This window comes from Tiliqua scincoides, chromosome 1 (assembly GCF_035046505.1).
Source record: "Tiliqua scincoides isolate rTilSci1 chromosome 1, rTilSci1.hap2, whole genome shotgun sequence".
NCBI lineage: Eukaryota > Metazoa > Chordata > Lepidosauria > Squamata > Scincidae > Tiliqua > Tiliqua scincoides.
This window is the reverse complement of record NC_089821.1, coordinates 304,111,630-304,133,776: the sequence shown is the minus strand read 5'-3', so window position 1 is coordinate 304,133,776 and position 22,147 is coordinate 304,111,630. Positions and strand designations below refer to the sequence as shown.

At 43.9% G+C, this 22,147-nt stretch overlaps 1 protein-coding gene and 1 non-coding gene across 3 annotated transcripts in view; both read right to left on the bottom strand.

Moving 5' to 3' along the window:
• Positions 1–3,667: 3,667 nt before the first annotated feature.
• Positions 3,668–22,147, bottom strand: part of INF2 (inverted formin 2) — a 75,805-nt gene continuing 57,325 nt past the window's right edge. Inside the window, exons 14-23 of one of the 2 annotated variants that reach the window (XM_066629475.1) lie at positions 21,510–21,580; positions 21,154–21,261; positions 18,165–18,235; positions 17,002–17,119; positions 16,722–16,886; positions 14,353–14,455; positions 13,429–13,599; positions 10,721–11,503; positions 9,048–9,125; positions 3,668–6,202 (exon numbers count right to left, since the gene is read on the bottom strand). In XM_066629475.1, coding sequence (XP_066485572.1) covers positions 9,049–9,125; positions 10,721–11,503; positions 13,429–13,599; positions 14,353–14,455; positions 16,722–16,886; positions 17,002–17,119; positions 18,165–18,235; positions 21,154–21,261; positions 21,510–21,580 — 1,667 coding nt within the window. In that variant the 3' untranslated portion in view covers positions 3,668–6,202; position 9,048. The remainder of the gene's footprint in view (positions 6,203–9,047; positions 9,126–10,720; positions 11,504–13,428; positions 13,600–14,352; positions 14,456–16,721; positions 16,887–17,001; positions 17,120–18,164; positions 18,236–21,153; positions 21,262–21,509; positions 21,581–22,147) is intronic. The other variant, XM_066629479.1, reaches the window with a different exon arrangement.
• LOC136637989 (5S ribosomal RNA) lies at positions 14,782–14,900 on the bottom strand. Its single transcript, XR_010793587.1, has one exon. It is a non-coding gene; the product is annotated as a 5S ribosomal RNA (ribosomal RNA).

Genomic DNA, 22,147 nt, shown 5'->3' with positions numbered 1-22,147 from the left:
AACTAGTATTTATGTCCATGAGCAGAACACAAACAACACATGATCCATTCACTACAGTCAGGGACCTCCCTCAAAGGAAAAAACAACAACAACATTGAGTGTTGTGTGCAGAAATCCTAAATCAACTGGAATTAATAGCTTGCTTCAGCTTGTGACAGATCTAATAGCTTGTAACAGATTAGGAGAGGGATCTTGGGGTGGTGGTGGACAGGTCGGTGAAAGTGTCGACCCAATGTGCGGCGGCAGTAAAGAAGGCCAATTCTATGCTTGGGATCATTAGAAAAGGTATTGAGAACAAAACGGCTAATATTATAATGCCATTATGCAAATCTATGGTAAGGCCACACCTGGAGTATTGCATCCGGTTCTGGTCACTGCATCTCAAAAAAGACATAGTGGAAATGGAAAAGGTGCAAAAGAGAGCGACTAAGATGATTGCTGGGCTGGGGCACCTTCCTTATGAGGAAAGGGTGTGGCGTTTGGGCCTCTTCAGCCTAGAAAAGAGACACCTGAGGGGGGACATGATTGAGACATACAAAATTATGCAGGGGATGAACAGAGTGGATAGGGAGATGCTCTTTACATTCCCACATAATACCAGAACCAGGGGACATCCACTAAAATTGAGTGTTGGGAGAGTTAGGACAGACAAAAGAAAATATTTCTTTACTCAGCGTATGGTTGGTCTGTGGAATTCCTTGCCGCAGGATGTGGTGATGGCATCTGGCCTGGATGCCTTTAAAAGGGGATTGGACAAGTTTCTGGAGGAAAAATCCATTACATGTTACAAGCCATGTTGTGTAAGTGCAACCTCCTGATTTTAGAAATGGGCTACGTCAGATGCAAGGGAGGGCACCAGGAAGCAGGTCTCTTGTTATCAGGTGTGCTCCCTGGGCATCAGGTGGGCCGCTGTGAGATACAGGAAGCTGGACTAGATGGGCCTATGGCCTGATCCCGTGGGGCTGTTCTTATATTCTTGACTTGCTGCTTAGGAGTGTTCAAGAACCTCCCTCCACAATAGAGAATGGAGCCATCTTCTGGGCAAATTGTGTTCCTACACGTCTGTATGTCACTGTTCATCCTAATCCCAAGCCACTAGGTGGTCTTCTTTTATGTTATTGCTGTATTTGTTCGTGGTGCTTCTGTGTGCAAGGTGCCTGCTTGAACAAGTTCAAAATCTGTGCACCGACACAAGGGGAGGGAAATGAAGGATAAGCAGGGGAAGAAGCTGAGACGTTTTCAGATATGTGTAATTGGTTTATGGCCCAATCCTATTGGTCAGCTGTGCCTTTAGAACTTGCATTTTGGTGGCACCATGTGTTTTAAGATGGTTGCACAATGCAACCTGATATTCTGTGTCCAAGTGGTGAGTGACTGTGACCAAACACCAGCTTCCCTGGAAAAACACCAGCACTGGTAGGTTGACATGGGGATGGGGTGGGTGGGTGAGTTGGCAGAACAAGACAGATAATGGGATGGGGAGGGTTGTGTTTTGAGACCAGGAGGGGGATGGTATTGGTGACTATGCGATACCCTATCCCAGTGGTTCCCAAAATCCTACTCAGACTTAATCCTGTAAAGTCTTTGGGTGGCCAGGGAGGCTTTTGTTGATGTGCAGGGGTTACATTGTACCTGGGTCAAAAAGGGGATTTCCTGGGATCTCAGAAATTGTTTGCATATATTGTGTGAAGACTAGCATTCCCATTTGGGGTAAGCCCACATAGTTTTATATAGTGTTATTTGTAGAAATGATGCTCCAATGAACGTATGGAATCATGATCCAATGGTGAAGGGCCCAGAAGAATCTTTGTACTCCCAAAACGAGCCCCTAAAACCTTTGTACCCCCTGATAAGATTCCTATCAGGGGCCCTGGCTCAGCCCTCCAGTACTCACAAGGAACACCATCCTGTGAAAGGCTGCTTCGAGGTTTGGAACGTGAAACACTATAAACCAAGAAGAAAAGGCAGCAATGACCCATCAGATGGGACGCTGAGCAATATCACTAGCCAGGGTTGTCATAATGTTGCCACAAGCGCAATGGGAAAAGGAAACATTAAACCTTGATCAACTGACCAGAAACCAGGTCTTGCCTGGCTTAAGTGCTGTCTTATCCTCACAGGGGGATAATCACAATAATTTGGTCTGTGCGCTCAGGACCTTTATGGGCCTGTTTTCCAGCTACATGTGAGAACATGATTCATTTGATTGTTCACTTCTTGGTCAGGAAACTAGCCTACCTCAACTTCAGAGGCAAGGAGCCCACAGTAGGATTCTTGCTATTTAGCAGTACGACAACATGATCTCACTTCTTGTGCAATTGAAAGTAGACTTTGAAAGGCAGGAAACTGTTTAAGTCGGGAGGGGGAGAGGAAGAGGGCAGCAAGCAAAAAAAAAAAACAACAACAACACCCAAAACCCCACAGCTCATGTTGCTTTAAGTGACATAAGGGACACACCGTCTTGCCTGGTCTCTGCGCAGCTCCTTTCGGAGCATCTGTTTGTATACAGGATGATGGCAAGACACCTGCATGCCAAAGGAAAGCTAAACAAGTTGTGATGAACATCCATGCAGGCCTTTCCATTCCTGGAACTCCAGTACAAAATCTGGACAGCTTGGTTACAGGTATGTCATACAACAGCTGCAGTACTACCACTGATAGTGGTTCTTGGTGTTCTTGTTGCCAAAGAAGTCTTCCTATAGGGATCCCCTCCACTTTGGACTGGTTGAGACAGCTGTTCATACTGCAGAAGATTCTAGATCAGTGGTTCCCAAACTTTTATCACTAGCACCCACTTTTAAAAATGATACTCTGTCAGGACCCACCTAGCTTTACCAGGCTTTAAAAAACAGGAGTTCAAGAAATAAATAGTATTTTATTTATTTGTAAGTAATAACCAGAAAAAGACCCTTAAATGTTATCTTTCTATATTTACACATCTTGTTAACTGCAGGAGTTCAGCACCTTGCAGGATAATTAGCAGCTTCAATATCTGATTTTTCAATGGCCTCAGGGCTTGAGGAATTAGTTATCCGATCTTTCCATCACCCTTTGGTGACCCACCAAAAATCAGGTTGTGACACACCAGTGGGTCCCAACCCACCGTTTGGGAACCATTGTTCGAGACTCAAGTTAAATTTCACCGGATAATTTTTGCCTTCTGTTCAGCAGAGGACAAGTGGGGGGAAAGGGTCAATTTTGAGAGCTGAAATTGGAATGCAGAAATCTGTGACTGCTCTTCTCAGGAGCAATTTCTAAACCAGAAGCTTCCTATAATGATGCAACATGATGATGTAGCACTGCTCTGGAAGCTTCTAAGTAAATAAAATGGCACCCATCAATGTCACTTAGGGAACCACTACTTTTTTTTTTTGCCCAGAAGCCCATATTAGGGTCATGTTATGTCCTCCTGTAGAAACATCATTTTAAAAAAAGTAGCCACCAGCTTCTAAAAGACCCTTCCCTGCATTTCACTTCCATTTCAGCCTGACTTAAATTTCTAGGTTATCATCTATTCTAGACTGAGAATCTAGCTCAGATCTTCCCAGAACCCAGTCCAAAAATTACCGATCAGGTCCAACGTAACAAGTCCAACATGAACAACTGCACTGAAATAGTGCAATTCTTATGTTGCATTATTGCAAAAAAAGGCACGCTTGGAAATGTATTAAATATAAGCAAATTTATTGCACTCTGGTAGTGTACATATGCACAAAGTTGGAAACATTTGAGTTACAGAATTATTATCAGTTCATTCCGAACCAGCCACAGTTGACGTCCTTCTTATAACTCAGGGTCACAAACATTTTTATTAAGATCAGAACCTCACCACGTCCATCAGGGTAGTGAATTCTGCCACTCAGCCAGGAGTGACTCAAGTCCCATATCTTGTATCTCTGCACTGGTTTGGTCTCCAAGGTGCAACTGGTGCTCTGCTATGTCCTGAAACTTGTGCCTTGTTTGCCCAAGGTTAATATCAAGGTACCCTCATTTTGATGAGTCATACCCTTTTACAGGAAGACAACAGCTAATTTTACCATGGACCAATGGTAGTAGTAGTGACCAATGGATGGCAGAATTTTGTTCACAGAAACATCCCCCCAAGCTAAGTGAAGAACCAGCTCTCATGTGCCCAACAGATACCTTCAGGATTTTTTCAAATAGTCATCCTGTAATCACCAAAAGTTCCCAGAACTGATGTCTTGTTTCAACTGTGTACTGTGCTCGAAGCCAGTTTTAAACAAACGCACATAAAAAATAAAAACATTTGATATTCCTTCCATCTTGGCAGAATGCTTAGCCTCTCTCAGCAATTAATATTGTTACCAAGTGCAGCATTTGGAAGCATATAAAACCATTTCTACACTTTCAACATCATATTTCAAGATAATTATAAATATACAGAAGAAGGTCGCTATATACAAATCCATGTGACTCCCCAACAGTAAACAGAATGCATTGGGGGGGGGGATGGTTGTTAGGATAGAATATAGCAGGTTTCCATAATTAAAAACAGCATGATTCCATTAATACTATAACCTGTATAGTCTTCCTGGGTTGCAGAAAGCAGGGGAAAAACCCTTGATATTCAGAAGTTTGTCATGGAAAAAAAGATTGTGGAAAAAAATAATAGCAGACGTACTTTGGCAGCAGCTGTTCTTGCAAAGATGGACTGAATTCAGGGTTGGTGAACGGAAAAGTTGAATCGTTAGTTTTATTAAAGGCAGGAAGAGATGATAATGGGTGATGCAAGAGCAGATAGGTCGATGCTTAAATGTTTGGAGTAATTCTTAATGCTGTGGAGAATGTGACTAGGAAGACATTCTTTCTCCCTCCAAATAACAGAGTCATTCCACAGGTTATGTGGCAACAAATTTTGGTCTCCCTGCATATACACTCAGTAAGGAGCTTTAGCCAATGCTGGATCTCCAAAGAGGATATTTGCAGGATACAGCTGCTTCCAGATTTCTGTGTATCATTCACAAGTCACAGTTTTAGGTGAAGGTGAAAGCTTTTCCCCCACCAAGTGTACACCTAAAACATGTAATCAGTGTTTGGTCCCAAACTCAGGGTTCTCCCATAAATTTAGGGGCCTTCGGCTTTGGAGAAACAGAAAGTATTTGTTCACACAATATCTGACTAACTTAAGGCACCATATTGCCACAAGACGCAGTGCTGGCTACTAACCTGTAAAAATGATTTAAGCAAATACATGCAGAATAAAAGTCTACCCGTGACAATGAGCCTCTAAAATCTCCAAGTGAGGCATCCATATCCGGTTGGGTGTATTTGTGAGTGGGTGAGCAAGAGTTCCTAGAAAGTTTGCAGCTTCCACTGTGGTCTGCAGTAAGAGTTCCTTGCTCACACCAGGTAAAACTTGTGGCACTGTCAAATCTATAAGTATGCTCAGGAGTGGAGTGCGAGGCCTTGCAGGAGCAGGACCTATAAACAGAGATGAGACATGCAGCTGCCCCACAGTGAAGCATAACATTAGTCAACATTGTCTGCACCGAAGCAGCATCTGTCCAGGGTTTTAGGCCGGAGACATGACCAGGCCTCTCTTATGATGCTACTCCCAGGGAATAAACCTGGGACCTTCTCTGTGTTGAGCCAGTGGTCCACAACTGAACAACAGCCTGTCTCCAGTTTATGACTCCATTGGTCCTCCCACTGAGTATTTGCCTTTCCTATAGCACAGCCACGCTATTGAAACACTGAATTCTTGAAAGCTGGTCCCCCTGTACTCTCAATCATCAGTGCCCACTTATATGGCATGTTGAGAAGTGGATAGTACTGAAAGTGAGTGTTCAAATGATTGCTGCCCTTCAGTTCTAGAAGCAGCATTGCCCTTGACTCTTGGTTAGTCTGTGATGACCCTTCAGTTCTAGAAGTAGCATTTCCCTTGGCTCCTGGTTAGTCTGTGATGACCTGGAAAAATTTGATCCAATGCGCAGTTGACCAAAGGTCTGTTTCTATGGCATGAAACCAGTAGGGAATTTGTATAGAATTAAAACATTGTATAAGGCACACACTGAAGGCATTAACTTTTGGAAGTCACTTGCATCTGTTTATTCCTATAAAATAATTAAAATCTCCACAGACAAAATGTAGACTCTGCCCCAACGCCAGGTGTATCTTCAATAGTGGATTCTGCAGAAAAGTGGTTTGGCTTTTTGTTATTTTTTCTGTCTTGTTGCACCACCTGCAAGAGGAATTAAAAGCAAATCTACTTAGTGACATTTTTGAATGGAATAGAACTGTGTTTCACACACAGTTCGCATTGAATTCAAGGTCTTGGGTCCCGACTAGAACAGTTCACACAACAGAGGATCACATCTGATTTTTAAGTCTCCCTTGTCCAAATGAGTTCTAGTTCGACTCAGGGCCAAATTACAGGTTGCAATGAAATCAATAATATATGGGCTTAACATTAGAAACATTTTCTTGGGGGAGTTTTCGGATGGATTCTATCCTGCATTGACCATCAGTTCTATCCTGCATCAATTCTATTCTGTGATCTTAGCTTAGCTTAAGCACTATTACATCATCATAAGCTTCAGGACAATTTTCTGGAGCCACAGTTAAGAATTATGATAGCCCTGGAACCTTTCAAGTTCAAACTGATAATGAAATGTGAGTAGACTTTGCCTTGACTGATTTCTCTCACAGAACATCCTATTAGAACTTATAGGGCCCAGTCCTATCTAACTTCCCAGTACTGATGCAGCCACAATGCAGTCCCAAGATAAGGGAACAAACCTTACCTTGTGGCGGCCTCTGTGACTACCTCCCCAATGCAGGATGCAGTTCATGTCCCATTGGCATGGCTGCATAAGCATTGGAAAGTTGGATAGGATTGGGTCCATAATCTCTTGGCTATATCCACCCAGCAGTGAGAGGGGCCACTTACATGACACATTGTGGTGCCTGCAGTATAGTATAGTATAGTATTGTATTGTATTGGCAACCTTCAGTCTCGAAAGACTATGGTATCGCGCTCTGACTAGTATTGGCAAAATTGCCTGCAGTACTTAACGCACATTCCCTCCTGTAGCTACTTCACTGCCACCCAGTGAATTCTGATGAGAACTGATTGCATGTTCAAACAGCACTACATTGACAAAAATGTTACATTAACCCATTTCTGCCCAGTGCACAGGTGTATACATTTGATTCCCTGTTGCGTGTATGCAACATTGGGCAAAAATGGCTTAATTGCACCATGGCTATGAAGATGATTATTTTAAGGTGAAATAAGAATTTTTTAAAAATCAAGTAGTCCTAGGAATCTACATCTAGTGCTGCAGGTGGGCGGGAGGATAGAAACCTGAATGGGGTCCTGGCTCTTAATCCCCCCAGCTACTACTTTAAAAAAAAAAAAGATGAACCAGTTGTTGGGATTGCTTGCGATAGGTGCTCCACAGTGTTTTATATCAGTACTGTAGGAACACAAGGAAAGTTCTGTTAAATAAACACACAGTCGTCATGTAACATGGCATTGAGAGATAGTTTCCAAGTCATTCATTGATTCGCTTATGTTACTGCTGCTGACATTAGACTGCAAAGGAAAAGGCAAATCATGCAATTGCAGAAAGCTCATCTGCTCACTCAGACACTTTATATCATCACAGGTGAAATCCAAATGAAGTTTAATTGAGCAACAGAGGGGTAAAGACTTCCTGGAACAGCGGCTATCTTAAATGATTGGCATTCACGCTAAATCCATAATTGATAATTAGATTATTAATCAGATCAGGGCTTAAACCAAAGGGGCCTGGCCCACTTAGGGCTATTCCAGGTGTCTTTCTGAGTTTCCATTTTTTTAAAAAAAGAGTCACAGTGCTGTTGTTAAGACTAACAGACTTCTCACACAACACCAGAATCTGGGGACATCCACAAAAATTGAGTGTTGGGAGAGTTAAGAGAGACAAAAAAATATTTCTTTTCTCAGTGTGTAGTTAGTCTGTGGAACTCCTTGCCACAGGATGTGGTGATGACATCTGGTCTGGATGCCTTTAAAAGGGGATTGGACAAATTTTTGGAAGAAAAGTCCATCATGGGTTACAAGCCACGTGTAACCTCCTGATTTTAGAAGTGGGTTACCTCAGAATGCCAGATGCAAGGGAGGGCACCAGGATGAGGTCTCTTGTTATCTGGTGTGCTCCCTGAGGCATTTGGTGGGCTACTGTGAGATACAGGAAGCTGGACAAGATGGGCCTATGGCCTGATCCAGCCAGGGCTGTTCTTATGTTTGCTTGGACTGGAAAGATCTGCAAGTAGCCATGAGGATCACCAACAGGCTCTCTCAGCCTAGCTTACTGCACAAGGTTGTTGCAAGGATAAAATATGTGTGAGAGAGCCCCCAGTTTGCTCAGCTGGTGGCCTTAGACAAGCCGCTCTCTCAGCCTCAGCCCCTATCCCCCAATACAGGTAGATAACAACACCGATCCATCACATAGTGTTGTTGTATGGATTATAGCAAGAGAGGGCATGAGAAATATAATCTTAATAGGCTCAAGTGCTGCATAAATGCGAAGCATTTGGATAGCTTTGGAACACTTGGATATTGGGTGGCTGGGGATGGGAGTTGAGGGTCATCTCAGTTCAAAGCTCTGTTCGGCTAGGAAGCTCAAGACAGAATCCAATTTTGTGACTGTAGCGTAGATGAGCACTCTGAAACTGCATTTTTATAGGATTTCAGAGAATGATAGATATCAGACAAAAGGAAGGACAACTGTTATTGCAACACATCTGACAACATCAAATGATTTGACAAAAGCAAAAAAATTTCCCGTAAAGGACATTGTAATTGGCAGGAGACGATGTAAAGCCACAGCCCAGCCCTGAGCGACCAAAGAGTCTTACAAGCAACTCTGGTAGCTACAGAAGTTGGAACCAAAGAGCAAAATCACAAAGAAAGTAGCATATATAATTAGCCACAAGGCATAAGCAGCTTGCGTGGTAATGATCAACAGCATCGTTAAGTGTGTAGAGACCCAACATGGCGGTTAGTTCACACAGAGACGCCCCTCTGTGGGTATACGTACCTCACTGTATCTGACAACCTCTTTTTGTTTTATTATCTCCAGTGCCAACCACCTCTTTTATATCAGTGTCATATTCTGCTTTTAAACGTAAAAAAGAGACACTAAATGTAGCCAGGCGATTAGCAAATCAACTGTCACAACACAGTCACGGGAGGCGAAGTCAGTTGGTTAGGCAATGGGCTGCTGCTCCCTCAAAGCAATCTTAGCTGATTAACTGTATGGGTTTCTGTCAATTAAATCAATTAAATTCATATAGATCTGCATGCGTAAAATGGTAGTTCCGAAGTAAAACCCAGCATGATTTCATAGAACGCAAGTGGCGCAGTAGGCATTGTCTTAAAAACGTGGGTTTAGAGCAGTGTTTCTCAAAATGTGGGTCGGGACCCACTAGGTGGGTCATGAGCCAATTTCAGGTGGGTTCCCATTCATTTCAATATTTGATTTTTTAATATATTAGACTTGATACTACCATAGTATGTGATAGCATTTGGGGAAATGTTACAGACCCGTACTTTTAACAAGCTACTATGTATATTCTTTTAACAATTATAGTAAATGGGACTTACTCCTGGGTAAGTGTTGGAAGAATTTCAGCCTAGGATTGTTAAAAATTTTTTCCTGCTTGATGATGTCACTTCTGGTCATGACATCACTTCCTGTGGGTCCTGATAGATTCTCATTCTAGAAAGTGGGTCCTAGTGCTAAATGTGTGAGAACCACTGGTATAGAGGGGGGAAAAATTGTAGCGAGTGGGGTTTGGCCTCTGATGAAGTGAGCTCTAGCGCATGAAAACTTGTGCTCAATAAATGTGTTTGTTTTGGAGATGCTACCTGACACTTGGTTGTTTGTGCTAGGAAATAGTTCTCCAATCCCCCAATGCATGGAGGGCAGTGCAACAGCATCATCAGGGTGCTGTACACAGGATCCCTGTATCTCTACAGCTTTAACTCAGTTTCATGAATTAAACATTTTTGCTTTTGGTTACAACTATATTAACAGCACATGGATAAATACTTTTAAAATGTTAACAAATAAAGAGTTGCTTGAATGCCCAACTTCTGCATTACATATACACTGTTTAAAACTGTCCACAGATTGTCCACAGGGCAAAGTTAAGTCTTTGTATGGTCTCACTAATTTCAGGGGGAGGGTCTGAATACATGTTTAAATCTCCCACTAAAATCAGCCAGACAGTGCTTAACTTTGACTCAGCATTTTTCAACCAAGCTTTCATGGGACACGATCCAGACAATGCGAGCACTTCCCTGCTATACACCGTGTTTTCTTTTCTCCACATGATGCCAAAGGGAGGTCAGGAAGATCTGCTCTCAGACGGATGCCCATCTATAGTGCAATCTCATTGGCTAAACTGTGCTGCCACAAAGCCAAATCAGAGTAAAGGCAGGTAGCATTCCTCTCCGTTGAACTTGGCTTCATGACGACATCTGAAGCCAAATCAGACTGAGGGCGGTCTTGAAGTTTAAAAAGAAAACACAGCAGGGTGCCCAAAAGGAGAGGGGACTGAGCAAGACTCACCAAGGAGGTTGCACACTTTGTCCCCGTTTGCTGGCCCTCCTTGACAAACCCCTGTCGAAAGGGAGGGTGGGTCTATTCTCAGCCTGGCCGGTTACATTTGGTTTCAGCGCTAATCTCTAGCAACTGAACTGGCTTACCTGAGTGGCTTTTGCTGTGCCTCTTTTTTTTGTTTCTGCGCTTTGTAGAGACTCTTTGGCCATCCTTTTCAGTGAGAGCTTCTTCCAAGGGGACGGGTGCTGAACACGAAGAATCAGCCACTGGCTCTTCTGAGAAGGATACCTCATGAGAAATATCCAACAAGGAATCTAGGGAAGGGGCCTCATTTTCTTTTGTTGCCTCTATCGGTGCCGGACTCTTAGGGGGCACTGCCTCAGCGGCGGATAGCTTCTCTGCATTTCCAGGCGTTTCCTCTGTTCCGCTGGCTTTTCGGATAGCACTGCTTACCTGGTCCTCTGAATGTAAGCCATTTTGCAAGTCAAGAGGTTCAGTTCTACCAGTCTGAACTTCTGATTTGATGGAACCTGCTTCACCTCTCAAGCTGGTTGAGCTACTCAAATCTCCACTCGCAAACTTTACACAAGAGGTCGACTGAGAAAATACTATGTCATTGTAGTCCACATTGTCCTGGACACGAAGGCAGCCAGTCCTCTCTTGCGCAGTGGTTCCATTCTTAGGTTCTTTGCCTCCCTCCGTTGCCAATATGTTTAAGGAATTCTTCTCAGTAGTGGGCTGGCTTGAAGAACTTCCTCCACCAGCAAGCGGCTTGTGAGATGCCAAGGGGTCAGTGACTTCCTGTTTGTCATTTGGGGCAGCAGCAGCTTCTGAAAGAGAAATCTTTCCTAATTGGCCCTGGACACTCTTTTCTGCACTCAAACCATCACTCTCTTTCACTGGGACTTTTGCAGACTGAATGCTTTTGCCTGAAAAGAAACAACACACACAAGGGTGACACACCCACACGTACATTTGGGAGCGCTTATTCTCACAAACAACAAATGAGGGAGCACACCTGTTTGCAGACTACTGTGACAGATTGCAGGTGAAGGAGCCTAGCCTTTTCTTTGACACGTCCATTTCCTGCATAGAGGTAGATGTTGCTCTGGAGGAGCTATTCCATCAGGTAGCCTGCTGTCTAAGGGCCCAATCCTACCCAACTTTCCAGAGCTGATGCAGACATGTCAATGGGGCACCAGCCAATGGGGCACCAATAGGAGGGCACCAGGATGAGGTCTCTTGTTATCTGGTGTGCTCCCTGGGGCATTTGGTGGGCCACTGTGAGATACAGGAAGCTGGACTAGATGGGCCTATGGCCTGATCCAGTGGGGCTGTTCTTATGTTGTGGTGGAGAGCACTCATGGAGGCATCCTCAATGTAAGGAAATGTTTGTTCCCTTACCTTAGAGCTACCCTGGCACTGGAACGTTGGATAGGATCTGGCTCCAAAGCAGTACGGTCTTATGGACCAAGTAACAGTTAACCTCCTCAGCTGAGAACCAGGCTGAACTCTGAAAACACCTCTAGTTTGGCCAGGGGGACTCCACGGTTACAAAAAATACAAAACCACGGCCCCAAACAGCAGTCTTCTTCTCACTCACCTTGCATCTTGTGAGGTATAGCAGTGCTCAGTATGTGACATGGCATTATCATGCTAGGAAGTCACCTTATTTGATACGTTAAACATGTAGTTTGGCTTTGCATTTTTTTAAAAAACTTTAAATAGCATCTGTGGGGTAGGAGGGATCAGGATCAGCTTCTCTCTCACTGCAAAATAGCAGCTTGGGGGTGATTTTTGTCAGTGGAAAAGGTTAAAAAAATCCTTGCCTGACCTGACCCTGCCTGATTCACAGCTGCCAATTAAGTTGATAATTTTTTAAAAAATGCAAGGCCAAATCATGAGCTTAATATAAGGTCTCATCTGGCCCAAGTTTTACTCAGCCTGATTTACTTCACTGTTTGCCATTTATGGGGTGTGTGTGTGATCAATAACATAGCTTGGGGGTGCGGTACTTGGGGCCAGGTGATATGATCCCCACATCATTGCATTACCCTCCCCCCGCCCACACCTGTGCAGTCATCCTTTCCTATATGCATGCATGGCTCTGGCCCCGGAAACAGCTCCATTTGGAGCCGAATGGGGACAAGGGCGGGTGGGCCGACTTTGTGGCATTTGCAGTGTCACCCCCCCCCCAGTAGATACAGTGGAACACTGCTACTCTGCCATGAGGGGGCAATGGCCCCCCTGGGCTCGGCTTAGCTACACCACTGGATGGGAAAAGAAAACTCCCAGCATGGTGAAATCATGTTATACATTGAGTAAGCCTAGATGCCACAGGAGAAAGAGGGAAACTGAATTGCATCTTCCATACCAATAGCATCTAGCTTCAGCCTATGCCATGGTAAATCCCAGATCCTGCCACATGAGGGCTCATACCAGAGTTATACTCCCTATAAGCAGCATTAAACAAAATCACCTTCGTGTCAAAAAGTGCTTAAGCAGCTGCTTGTGGGATAAAGCTACCCATTCACTGCAGGACGATAATTAGGTGCTGCCGTTTCTACTGTTTCTAATTCTGCCGTTGCTGCCGTTTCTACCGTTTTTAATTCTGCTGGGCTTATATTCCGACTGCGTGGCTGCGTTCCTATTTTGTTGGTGTAAATTGCCCTGATTCTTTTGGGAAGCAGAGATATGACTCAGCTTTTACAAGGACAGGACAGGATTGAAAGAGTGGTCTCAAGAAAAAAAGTTATGAAAGGCACAACTCTTGCAAGAGAATGCAAGGACATGTTTTTATATTTCAAGCAAGGGAGAGTAGAAATTGACAGTATGCCTGAATCTCTGTCCTTACCTGTCTCTTTCCCTTTCTGAGGCTGACCGGGGGAGATTTTAGCAGAAGTGTCCGACTCAGCTTTGTTGTTCCTGGCAGTTTTCCGTAGCTGGAAGCCTTTCCTGATATCGGCCAGTAAGGCATCAATAACGCAAACCTCTTCTTGCTTCACAACTCCTTTCTTAACTGTAACTAGAAATGGAAGGGCACATGAGCTTGATGCAATGGAACCACTCAAGCTCCTTTTGATTAGGATTTATGAAAACACCCCAGACAAGTGTCAAGGAGTCCATACAGCCTTGATCGCACCAGGACGAATGGCTTCCAGTAGCTCCTGCAGAACCTTCAAAATGGCTCTGCCTATATCAAAAGCAAAACGAGGAGCAGATCCACACCCTTGTAAGAACATTTACTCCAAGCATTGTACTTTATTTCCATCCCCGTTGTGTGCCGCTTCTCTGTGCCAATTCATTGCTAGACCCTGTACAGAGCTTCAATGCTAATTCTTCTTGGCAGCACAGTTACCCCTCTCACAACCAGCCACAAACCCATGATTGGGCACAATGGACTGGACCAAAGATGCAGGCTTGGATAAGTGTGCACACAAGCCAGCATGGTGTAGCAATTGTGAAGGTCAAACCAGGACAAGAAGGATCCGTTTCAAATCTCCACTTGGATTTTTATGCTGCTACTGCTAAAAATCTATATGCTGCTTTTCAACAAAAAAGTTCACAAAGTGATTTATCGAAAAAATAACTAAATGGCTCCCTGTCCCAAAAGGGCTCATAATTTTTAAAAAATACAGAACACCACCAGCAAACAGCCACCAGAAGAGACGCCACGATGGGGTGAAGAGGGACAGTTGCTCTCCTGCTAAATTTAAGAGAGGCACCACATGAAAAAATACATCTTTGCCCAGTTAGCAGAGCGGGTTGGACTACTCACTGATCTTTCCATTTTCTCCTTTCTGCCTCTTATTCTCTTCTTCTTCCAGCTGCTTCTTCCTCTTCTCAGCCTTTATGGCTTGTTCCTTTCGGTCTTTGTTATCCTGCAGTTGGGAAACAATCTCAGTGTGATAGCTGCTTCTAGTTTTACTTTATTAGCAGAAGTGCCATTGTATTATTATTAACAGTATTCATATACCACTTTTCAATGGAAAGGACACAAAGCGGTTTACAGAGAGAATCAAACAAGCAACTAATGGCTCCCTGTCCCAAAACGGCTCACAATCTAAAAGGATGCAAAAGAACACCAGCCGACAGCCACTAGAAAAGACAGTGCTGGGGTGAGGAGAGCCAGTTACACTCCCCCTGCTAAATAAAAGAGCACCCACTTAAAAAGTGTCTCTTACCCAGTTAGCAGGGGTTATTTTTAAGCCTATAGCACCTGGTATTCCCAGGCGGTCTCCCATCCAAGTACTAACCAGGCCTGACCCTGCTTAGCTGCCAAGATCAGACGAGATCGGGCGCTTTCAGAGTTGTATAGCCATAGACAATTGTTAATAGATGTGCACTAGAAAATGGGTTTAAATCACACCTCTGCCACAAACTCTCTAAGTGGCCTTAGATGAGCCCCACATCCTCAGCCCCAGGCCTGCTTGTGATGCAGGTGTTATATTACTAGCCTATTATACATGTGCTATTGTAAAGATGACAACAAGAAAATAAGTGAGAAGTGCTTTAAAAATGCTTTATTATATTCTAACATAGCAGTAAGAACATCCTTATGGGTTAAACCAAAAGGACTCCTCTAATCCAACAGTGCTCTAATGGATGGTGGCCTGGTAGCTGGCATAGTGGGAATAGCCATTCCCCATTTGTCTCCAATACCCAGAAATCAGAATGCTGCTTCTGAATACGGAAGCTTTTGGTCTACATTTTCTGGCTAAGAATATCCACAGCCCAGTCCTAATGGTCACAGCCCCTGAAGGAACAGCAGTGTCAAAATGGTGACCACTGTAGGTGCTGGGAAGCTGCTGGAGGTCTCCTTGGAGGAAGGGGACATTCACCCCCTTCCCCCAAGTAAGGGTGCAGGCCCTGCAATGTGGCTTCTCAAGTCTGCACTGGCTATTTTGCTCTTCAGCCCAACACAGAAGATAGAATCTGGTGGAGGTCTGCCTCCCAGGCCAGTTCCTCGACCTGGCCCAGAACACCTCCCCCACCCCACCCCGTAAGCCTGCACTGCCGCCTGGCGATCTCACTCATCTCCAGGGGACTACGTGGCATCCTACTCCCAGCAGCACACCCAGCGCTGACTGGCTCTGGCTTGGCACCAGTGCTCCTTACACTAAGGGTGCTGTAAACATGCTTTACGCATGTTTGCAACACCTAGTGCCAGCGCTGGAGCACAGCACAGCACTGGCGCTGATGGCCAATAGGATTCGGCCCTTAGTCTCCTTGCGCCACATGACTTAGCCTGCTTCCTATAAGTTTTGTGCCTCCTGACACCTCTCTGACCTTCTCCTCATGAGACTTCCAAAATCAAGATTTAGCATCTCAGCTCCATCTTGCTTTCAGACAGGGATATGCAATCTCTGGCTAGGATACAAATTCCCCAAGGAGGTGTTCTTTCTTACAAAAATCATAAAGGGTTCAACTCTTCCAAACACAACCTTCTCAAGTTTGGTAACCAAAACGAACAAGGTGGGGTTGAGTTCTTTGCACCACTGCAGATGAGCTAGGAAACTCCTTTGTGAACTGCATCACTTCATAATGCAGGTGGAAGCTCATAGGATTTAATTACAAAATTATTCCCTACATGCAGAAAGGTAGATGTCAGGAAGATGGGTTCTAGTCTAGCCTCCTTCCTGACATGCCAGTTGTCTAGGAGCATGAATGCTCCCCCCCCACCAGGGAGTCTACCATCCACACCACCTTCCATCCACACCACCTGCGTGCGACCTCCCCAACTCTCAGGAGGCCTCCTAAGGCCTCTAGAAGGCTGAAAATGGCAACTTCTGGTTTTAAGTCGAAAACTGGAAGTTGCACATTTTTGCCTCTCAGAGGCCTTAGAAACCTTCTGAGGGTTGGGGAGACTTCTGAGGACTGGGGAGCATAACTCTGGTTGCACTCAGAGGATTACAGAGTTCCTGACCTGCAGATTTCATTATTGGTGGAGGTTCCAGGAAAGGAACTCCTGCGGATGCCAAGGCCACGACTGTACTGCAGTTTCAATGCACTAGAAGCCAAGTGGCTTCTAGTTGTATTTGAAAAATCAAGCACACAGGTCCCAAGTATGTGAGGTGTGCATCATCTAGTTTGGGTCTTATAATCATCATTATCATCCCACAACCGACAAGAATTTTAGATTCAAACCTTTAGTGCTTTGATGAAAAGGTCCCGGAAGGTTTTCATGGTGCTAAATATATCTTCCAAGGACAGTTTGTTTGGGTCCTCACAGAGGTAGTTGGCAAGCTCCACCTTTTTCTGTTCAATAATTTCAAATTCCTCCTCCAGCTTCTTATTGGCACTTATGCTATCCTGAAAGAGATTGGGCCAAGATTGGGAAAAGAAAGCATCAGGTAATCTGCGCTGCCAAAATGGAGGGATACATTCAAGTAGCGTGTGGGATAGCTTCAGCCTGGGTCACACCAACCTGGATGGCTTTTCCATACTGCTCTTTCACTTCTTCTACTGATGACAGTTTTCGCTCAAGTTCTAGCAGTTTCTTGATATTGGAACTTGATTCAGATCGGATCACATCAAGGTTGATTCTGAAAAGGAATGACCCATACATTATACAGACAAGGAGTAGTTTGCTATTTGCAGTATCCAGAAAACTGGAGCAGGGGATAAGTTACCCAATGGGGTTGTGAAGCTTCAGTTGTGGAGTCATGGCAATTTACAGGAATGTAAAAGGGTGTGGAAGGGATTGTCACTCCCGGATTGGCCTTTTCAGCCACACTAGACGCTGTGCTAGAACCACCTTTCAGAGCGCGATACCATAGTCTTTCGAGACTGAAGGTTGCCAATATACATAAAAAGGGCACTGGATTAGAGCACCACCAGGTAAAGGGGGAGGGATCTTGCACCTTCAAGTACCAGGAGATTATGTCCCAGTCCTGCTCAGGTTCTTAGCAATTGTGCAAAAATAGCTTTCACTAGTACCAGGCTTCATGATAACTTTTTCTGCTCTCTCTCTAATAAGAATATTTTGTTACAGTGAACTGTGCTGGGATGGTGTAATGGGGTGTAACGGAACTCCCCTGTGGGCGGTGACAGGGGCAGGAGTGAGGAGACGGATAGGGTTCCCAAGAGAGAGGTGTAACGGGGTGTAACACCAATGGTGTGTCCCCCTGTCTGTCCGTCTTTGTCATGGCCCGAAAAAGGTTGAAGAGCACTGAACTAAGGGGTTCTTATCTCTTTCCACAACACAAAGATCAGAGGTAGATCTAGTCTGATAGATCTAGTTTCCATGAACCTTGCACCACCTGATTCATTGAAACACAAGAAACAAAGACCTGTTGGGCCATTATTTTCTCCTTAGGAGTGTTTCCAGGGGGGAGTAATCAGGAGCAAGTCTTGGATCTGAACTCTTGCAAACATGCTCATTCCAAGTCAAACTGATCAATCAAAGAAAAGGTACTGTGGTCTCCCAGATGTCACTTCTTGTGACAATGAGAAAGGAGATGTTCATGAGGCTTAAATCTCAGCCTCTTCCTAAAGACAATCCTGGAGGAAAACATGCCTGCACAGGCATTAAGATTTAATAAGATTTAAACAAAACGCAGACTCTCCACACATGCAATGCATCCTTACCCAGCTGCTTTTGAAACATATTCAAGATCTTTGGGAAGCTGTAGCAAGTCTGTGTGATTTTTTTCCACTTCCTAAAAAGGGGAAAAAAATAAATAAATAAGGTTAGGTTCTGATTATTCACTTGGCAACTTGCAGTTTGTTTCTGCACTGAACAATAAGCCAGTGATGACTGAGAGTTTGTATTCCTTTTGGAAAACCCATTGGGCAAATCTGTGCTATGGGGGAAAATGCCATTAAAAAAATAGTAGAGCTAAAAACAGTACAGCTAACCACTAGGGACAAATCCAGTGGCATTGCTAGGACAACGAATAAAACGTAAGCAAGGCATAAGACTACAAAAAAGAAACTTCTTTTTTAAAAAACTGTTCAGTTTGGCCTACAGGATATGAAGGCAAATGGGACATGTGATGAATGAAAGTCTCACATAGTCAAACCACAAAAACCAAACTTTAGAACAATTATTTTTGCAACAGATTATTCAGGAAAAAAAAATGTCAGAAAATAGAAGAGAGAATGACCTTGAATAAACTTTCCCCATCTTTCAACTCTTTAATTAAAGAACAGTTTTTATGAACGTATTTTAATTGGGATCCAAGTTTTACTGCGCTTCCTTGTTTTAAATATTTTAGTTTACCGTAGATACTCGCCTATAGTATGTGAAATTTCTGCCAAGTAATCAAGCAATTATCACTTCACCTTATCTCCGGTTCACTCAGAGGACAGAGCCTTTCAACTCTGAACAGTTTCATTTCTCAATCCGCAGACAGACAGGCACCAAGTTTCTCAAGCAGCAGGCAGGCACAGCTCCTTAGAAACAATTTCTTAACCTTTTATTCTCCTTCCTTCTGCTGCAGTCTGGTTCTGCTTTGCAAATGCTTGCAAAACAGGTCTGTTTTCTGAAACACCAGGATGGGAATTCTCCTTTCCATCTGAACCAGGCTACAATTCAATGCACCCTTACTTAAGAATAACACCCATGGAAAGCAGTGGGTCTACTTCTGAGTAAAAAGGGTTGCAAATATATGCAGCTGCATCTCTCTGCTGTGAATTGAATTGCACACTCCCAGTTATGTGTTATGGGTTGTATGTTGTACGTAGAGCTTCTGGCTTAACACACCAGACACCTTAAAGGTAGATTTGATTCATGGTTCTCCTGCAGTGGTTCCCAACCTTTTTCACTTGCATATCCCTTGGCAGTCCATTTCCATAAATTGTACCCTTCATACTAGCAAAATGTTTGTAATTAATAATATAAGCCCTCATCTCCTCTATATGAAAGCCCAAACTTCCTGTATTTATCACAGTGTTTTCTCTTTTTATCTGTTTGAAGAACAGAAGACTCTGCCTTTGCACTGTTTTGCACCAGAAGTGTGCTGAGAAATTCTGGGTGATTGATCACTTTCCATATTATGTTTCAGCTTTTTTACTGTGCTGGTTTTCAATCACTGGTTCATACATGAATTGATGACCAAAAACTAGCTATTGGTAGGGATTTCACAACCAACTAGCTACCTCCCTTCCTGCCTTGCTGGTCCTTGCAGGGCATTCCTGTCTTACAAGGCATTCTGGAGCATGACCTGCCTTTTTCTACCATTATTCCATTCTTTTTCAAGTACCCCTAAAGGTCCTGTTGAGTGTCCCTGGGAGTACATGAATACCAGGTTGGGACCCACTGTTTTACTGGTATGTTGTTTACAGTGCACTTACTCTGATAGTGCTTACAAAAAGGTGATGAAGACCAGAATTTAAAAAGAATAAAAATGTATCTTATGATCTTTTACTATGTTTTTAATAAGAGACTACAGCTCTTAGGTAACAATTAGCGGTGGGTTATTTTTCAGGATCTGACCTCGAGTAAAATCAGACAAAACTATAGTCAGACACCCCCTAAGTTTAACCCCCGACTTATCCGAGGGTCACAGAAAATTCCATCGTTGTTGGCTCAAAACCTGCCCTCAACTTATCTGTGGGATTGACTTATGTGTGAGTGTCTGCGGTATATATCAGTGTTTTTAGGATCATTTTATTTGTAAGCTGCCTTGAGTGCTCTCTGTGGGGTAGAAAGGCGGGATATACATTCTATAAATAAATAAGTAAACTGTTGGCTCAATCTAGAGAAAGTTAAGCCAGATTAAGTGATAGTGATATCAACTGGAGTTAGAGACCAATCCTATCCTTCCTACTCCCAGCTGTGCAAAAAAGAGTACGGGCTGTATCCAGAGGGAGGCAGTGAATTGGCAGGCTTTGGATGAAAGGGGAATTATTTCCCCTTGCCCCACTGTAAACCCTTGACAGCCCAATCCTAACCAGCTTCCCAGCACTGATGCAGCCATATCAATGGGGCATGCGCTGGATTCTGTGGTGTGAGGGCTGACAGGGAGGCATCTTCAAGGTAAGGGAATAGTTGTTCCCTTATCTCAGGGCTGTATTGTAGCTGCATCAGTGCTGGAAAGTTGGTTAGGATTGGGCTGTTACCCTGCAGTGGGTCTCCTCGGACCTGTGCAAGCTCTTTAGCTGATGCATATTTGAGGAGACGAAAGGGGCAAGGAGCCTTAAAAAGAAGGGTTAGAATCTGGTGCTTGTCATCGCCACTGGCTCCACCCTCTCCGGCAGATGCCTCATCATGTTCTTCTCCCTTCCCTGTCCAGTTTTGCCCTTCCCCACCTACCCCGTTCCCACTGTTGCTTTACCTTGTCCAGGGGGCATGATGGGGTCATGGTGCTCCCCCCTATAGCGACAGCACTTGCAAAATGGCCACAGACAGAGCACTGTGCGCACTGTCGGCAGCAATTCTACCACAGTGGAACTCTGTTCTGCTGTCAGAAATTTTTATGTAAGACAGCCCAATCAGGAATAGGATAGGGCTGCCAATCTTGTAACGAATTACAGTAAATCTACTAGAAAGGAGTGGGGGAAAAAAAACAGAACAATAAATTATGGAGTGCATGACACCCGCTGAATATTCCAGCCAGAGCCAAGCAAAGCATACCTCCAAGATGTGATGAAGCAGAGTGATACGGGTCTGGTTTGCTTTGGTTTCTGTTAATTTCAACAAAGTGCCGATTTTAAAACCGTCCGCATCTCCTGTGTGGCTTCCCTGAGAATGGAAAACAAAACAATTACCCAGAAAAGACACAAACGCTTCAGTCACTACAGCTGTTATCCTATACACACTTTCCTCGAAGTAAGCCCCACTGAACATTGTGGGACTTACTCCTGAGCAGACATGCCTACGAGTATGCTCTAAGACAAATTTTAGTAGTTTATTATATTTATGTAAATACGAGAAGAAGGAAAATCTACCAATAAAACTTTGAAAAGTAGGATTTTAAAAATATTTCTTACGTAGTTCAAGAAGTTTCCAACTTTGAGAATCAGCTGACAGAAAATTGGCAACCGGTGGCTTGCGAGGAGATCTAACAACAACAACAATTTTAAAAATGGATGGATCAGTCAACAAGTTGGCACCCCTGTTACAGTTATACAAATCCACCGCTAAACAAACGTGAAAGCATTTTGATGGTTTGGACATCTACCTACCTAAAAGCTAAACCAAATGTTATAGGAAACACAATTCAGTGGTATTTTTTGGTATACCAAAATACCTGAAGTCTTTATCACCAATTGGAAACTCTTGTAAAATGGCATCCTCTGATATTTAGTAGGAGGAGAGCAGATATGAGTATCTCACCACCAGGGGAAACATATTGAAGCCTGAGCATCTTTTGGAACTGGTGTTAGACCTGGAAAAGTCAATCCATCTAGTGTAGGGTTAAACGTTTGCTTGAGGACAGATATGCCATGCTAAATCACGCAGCACATCACTCTTAGCAAGCAGAATGGTAGATAAGACCGTAAGAGGAACCCTGCTGTATCAGCCCAAGGGCTCATCTAGTCCAACTTCCTGTTTCTCACAGTGGCCCACAAGATGCCTCTGGGTGCACTCAAGACAACCATTGCGACTCCCTTGCAGAGATAGCCTG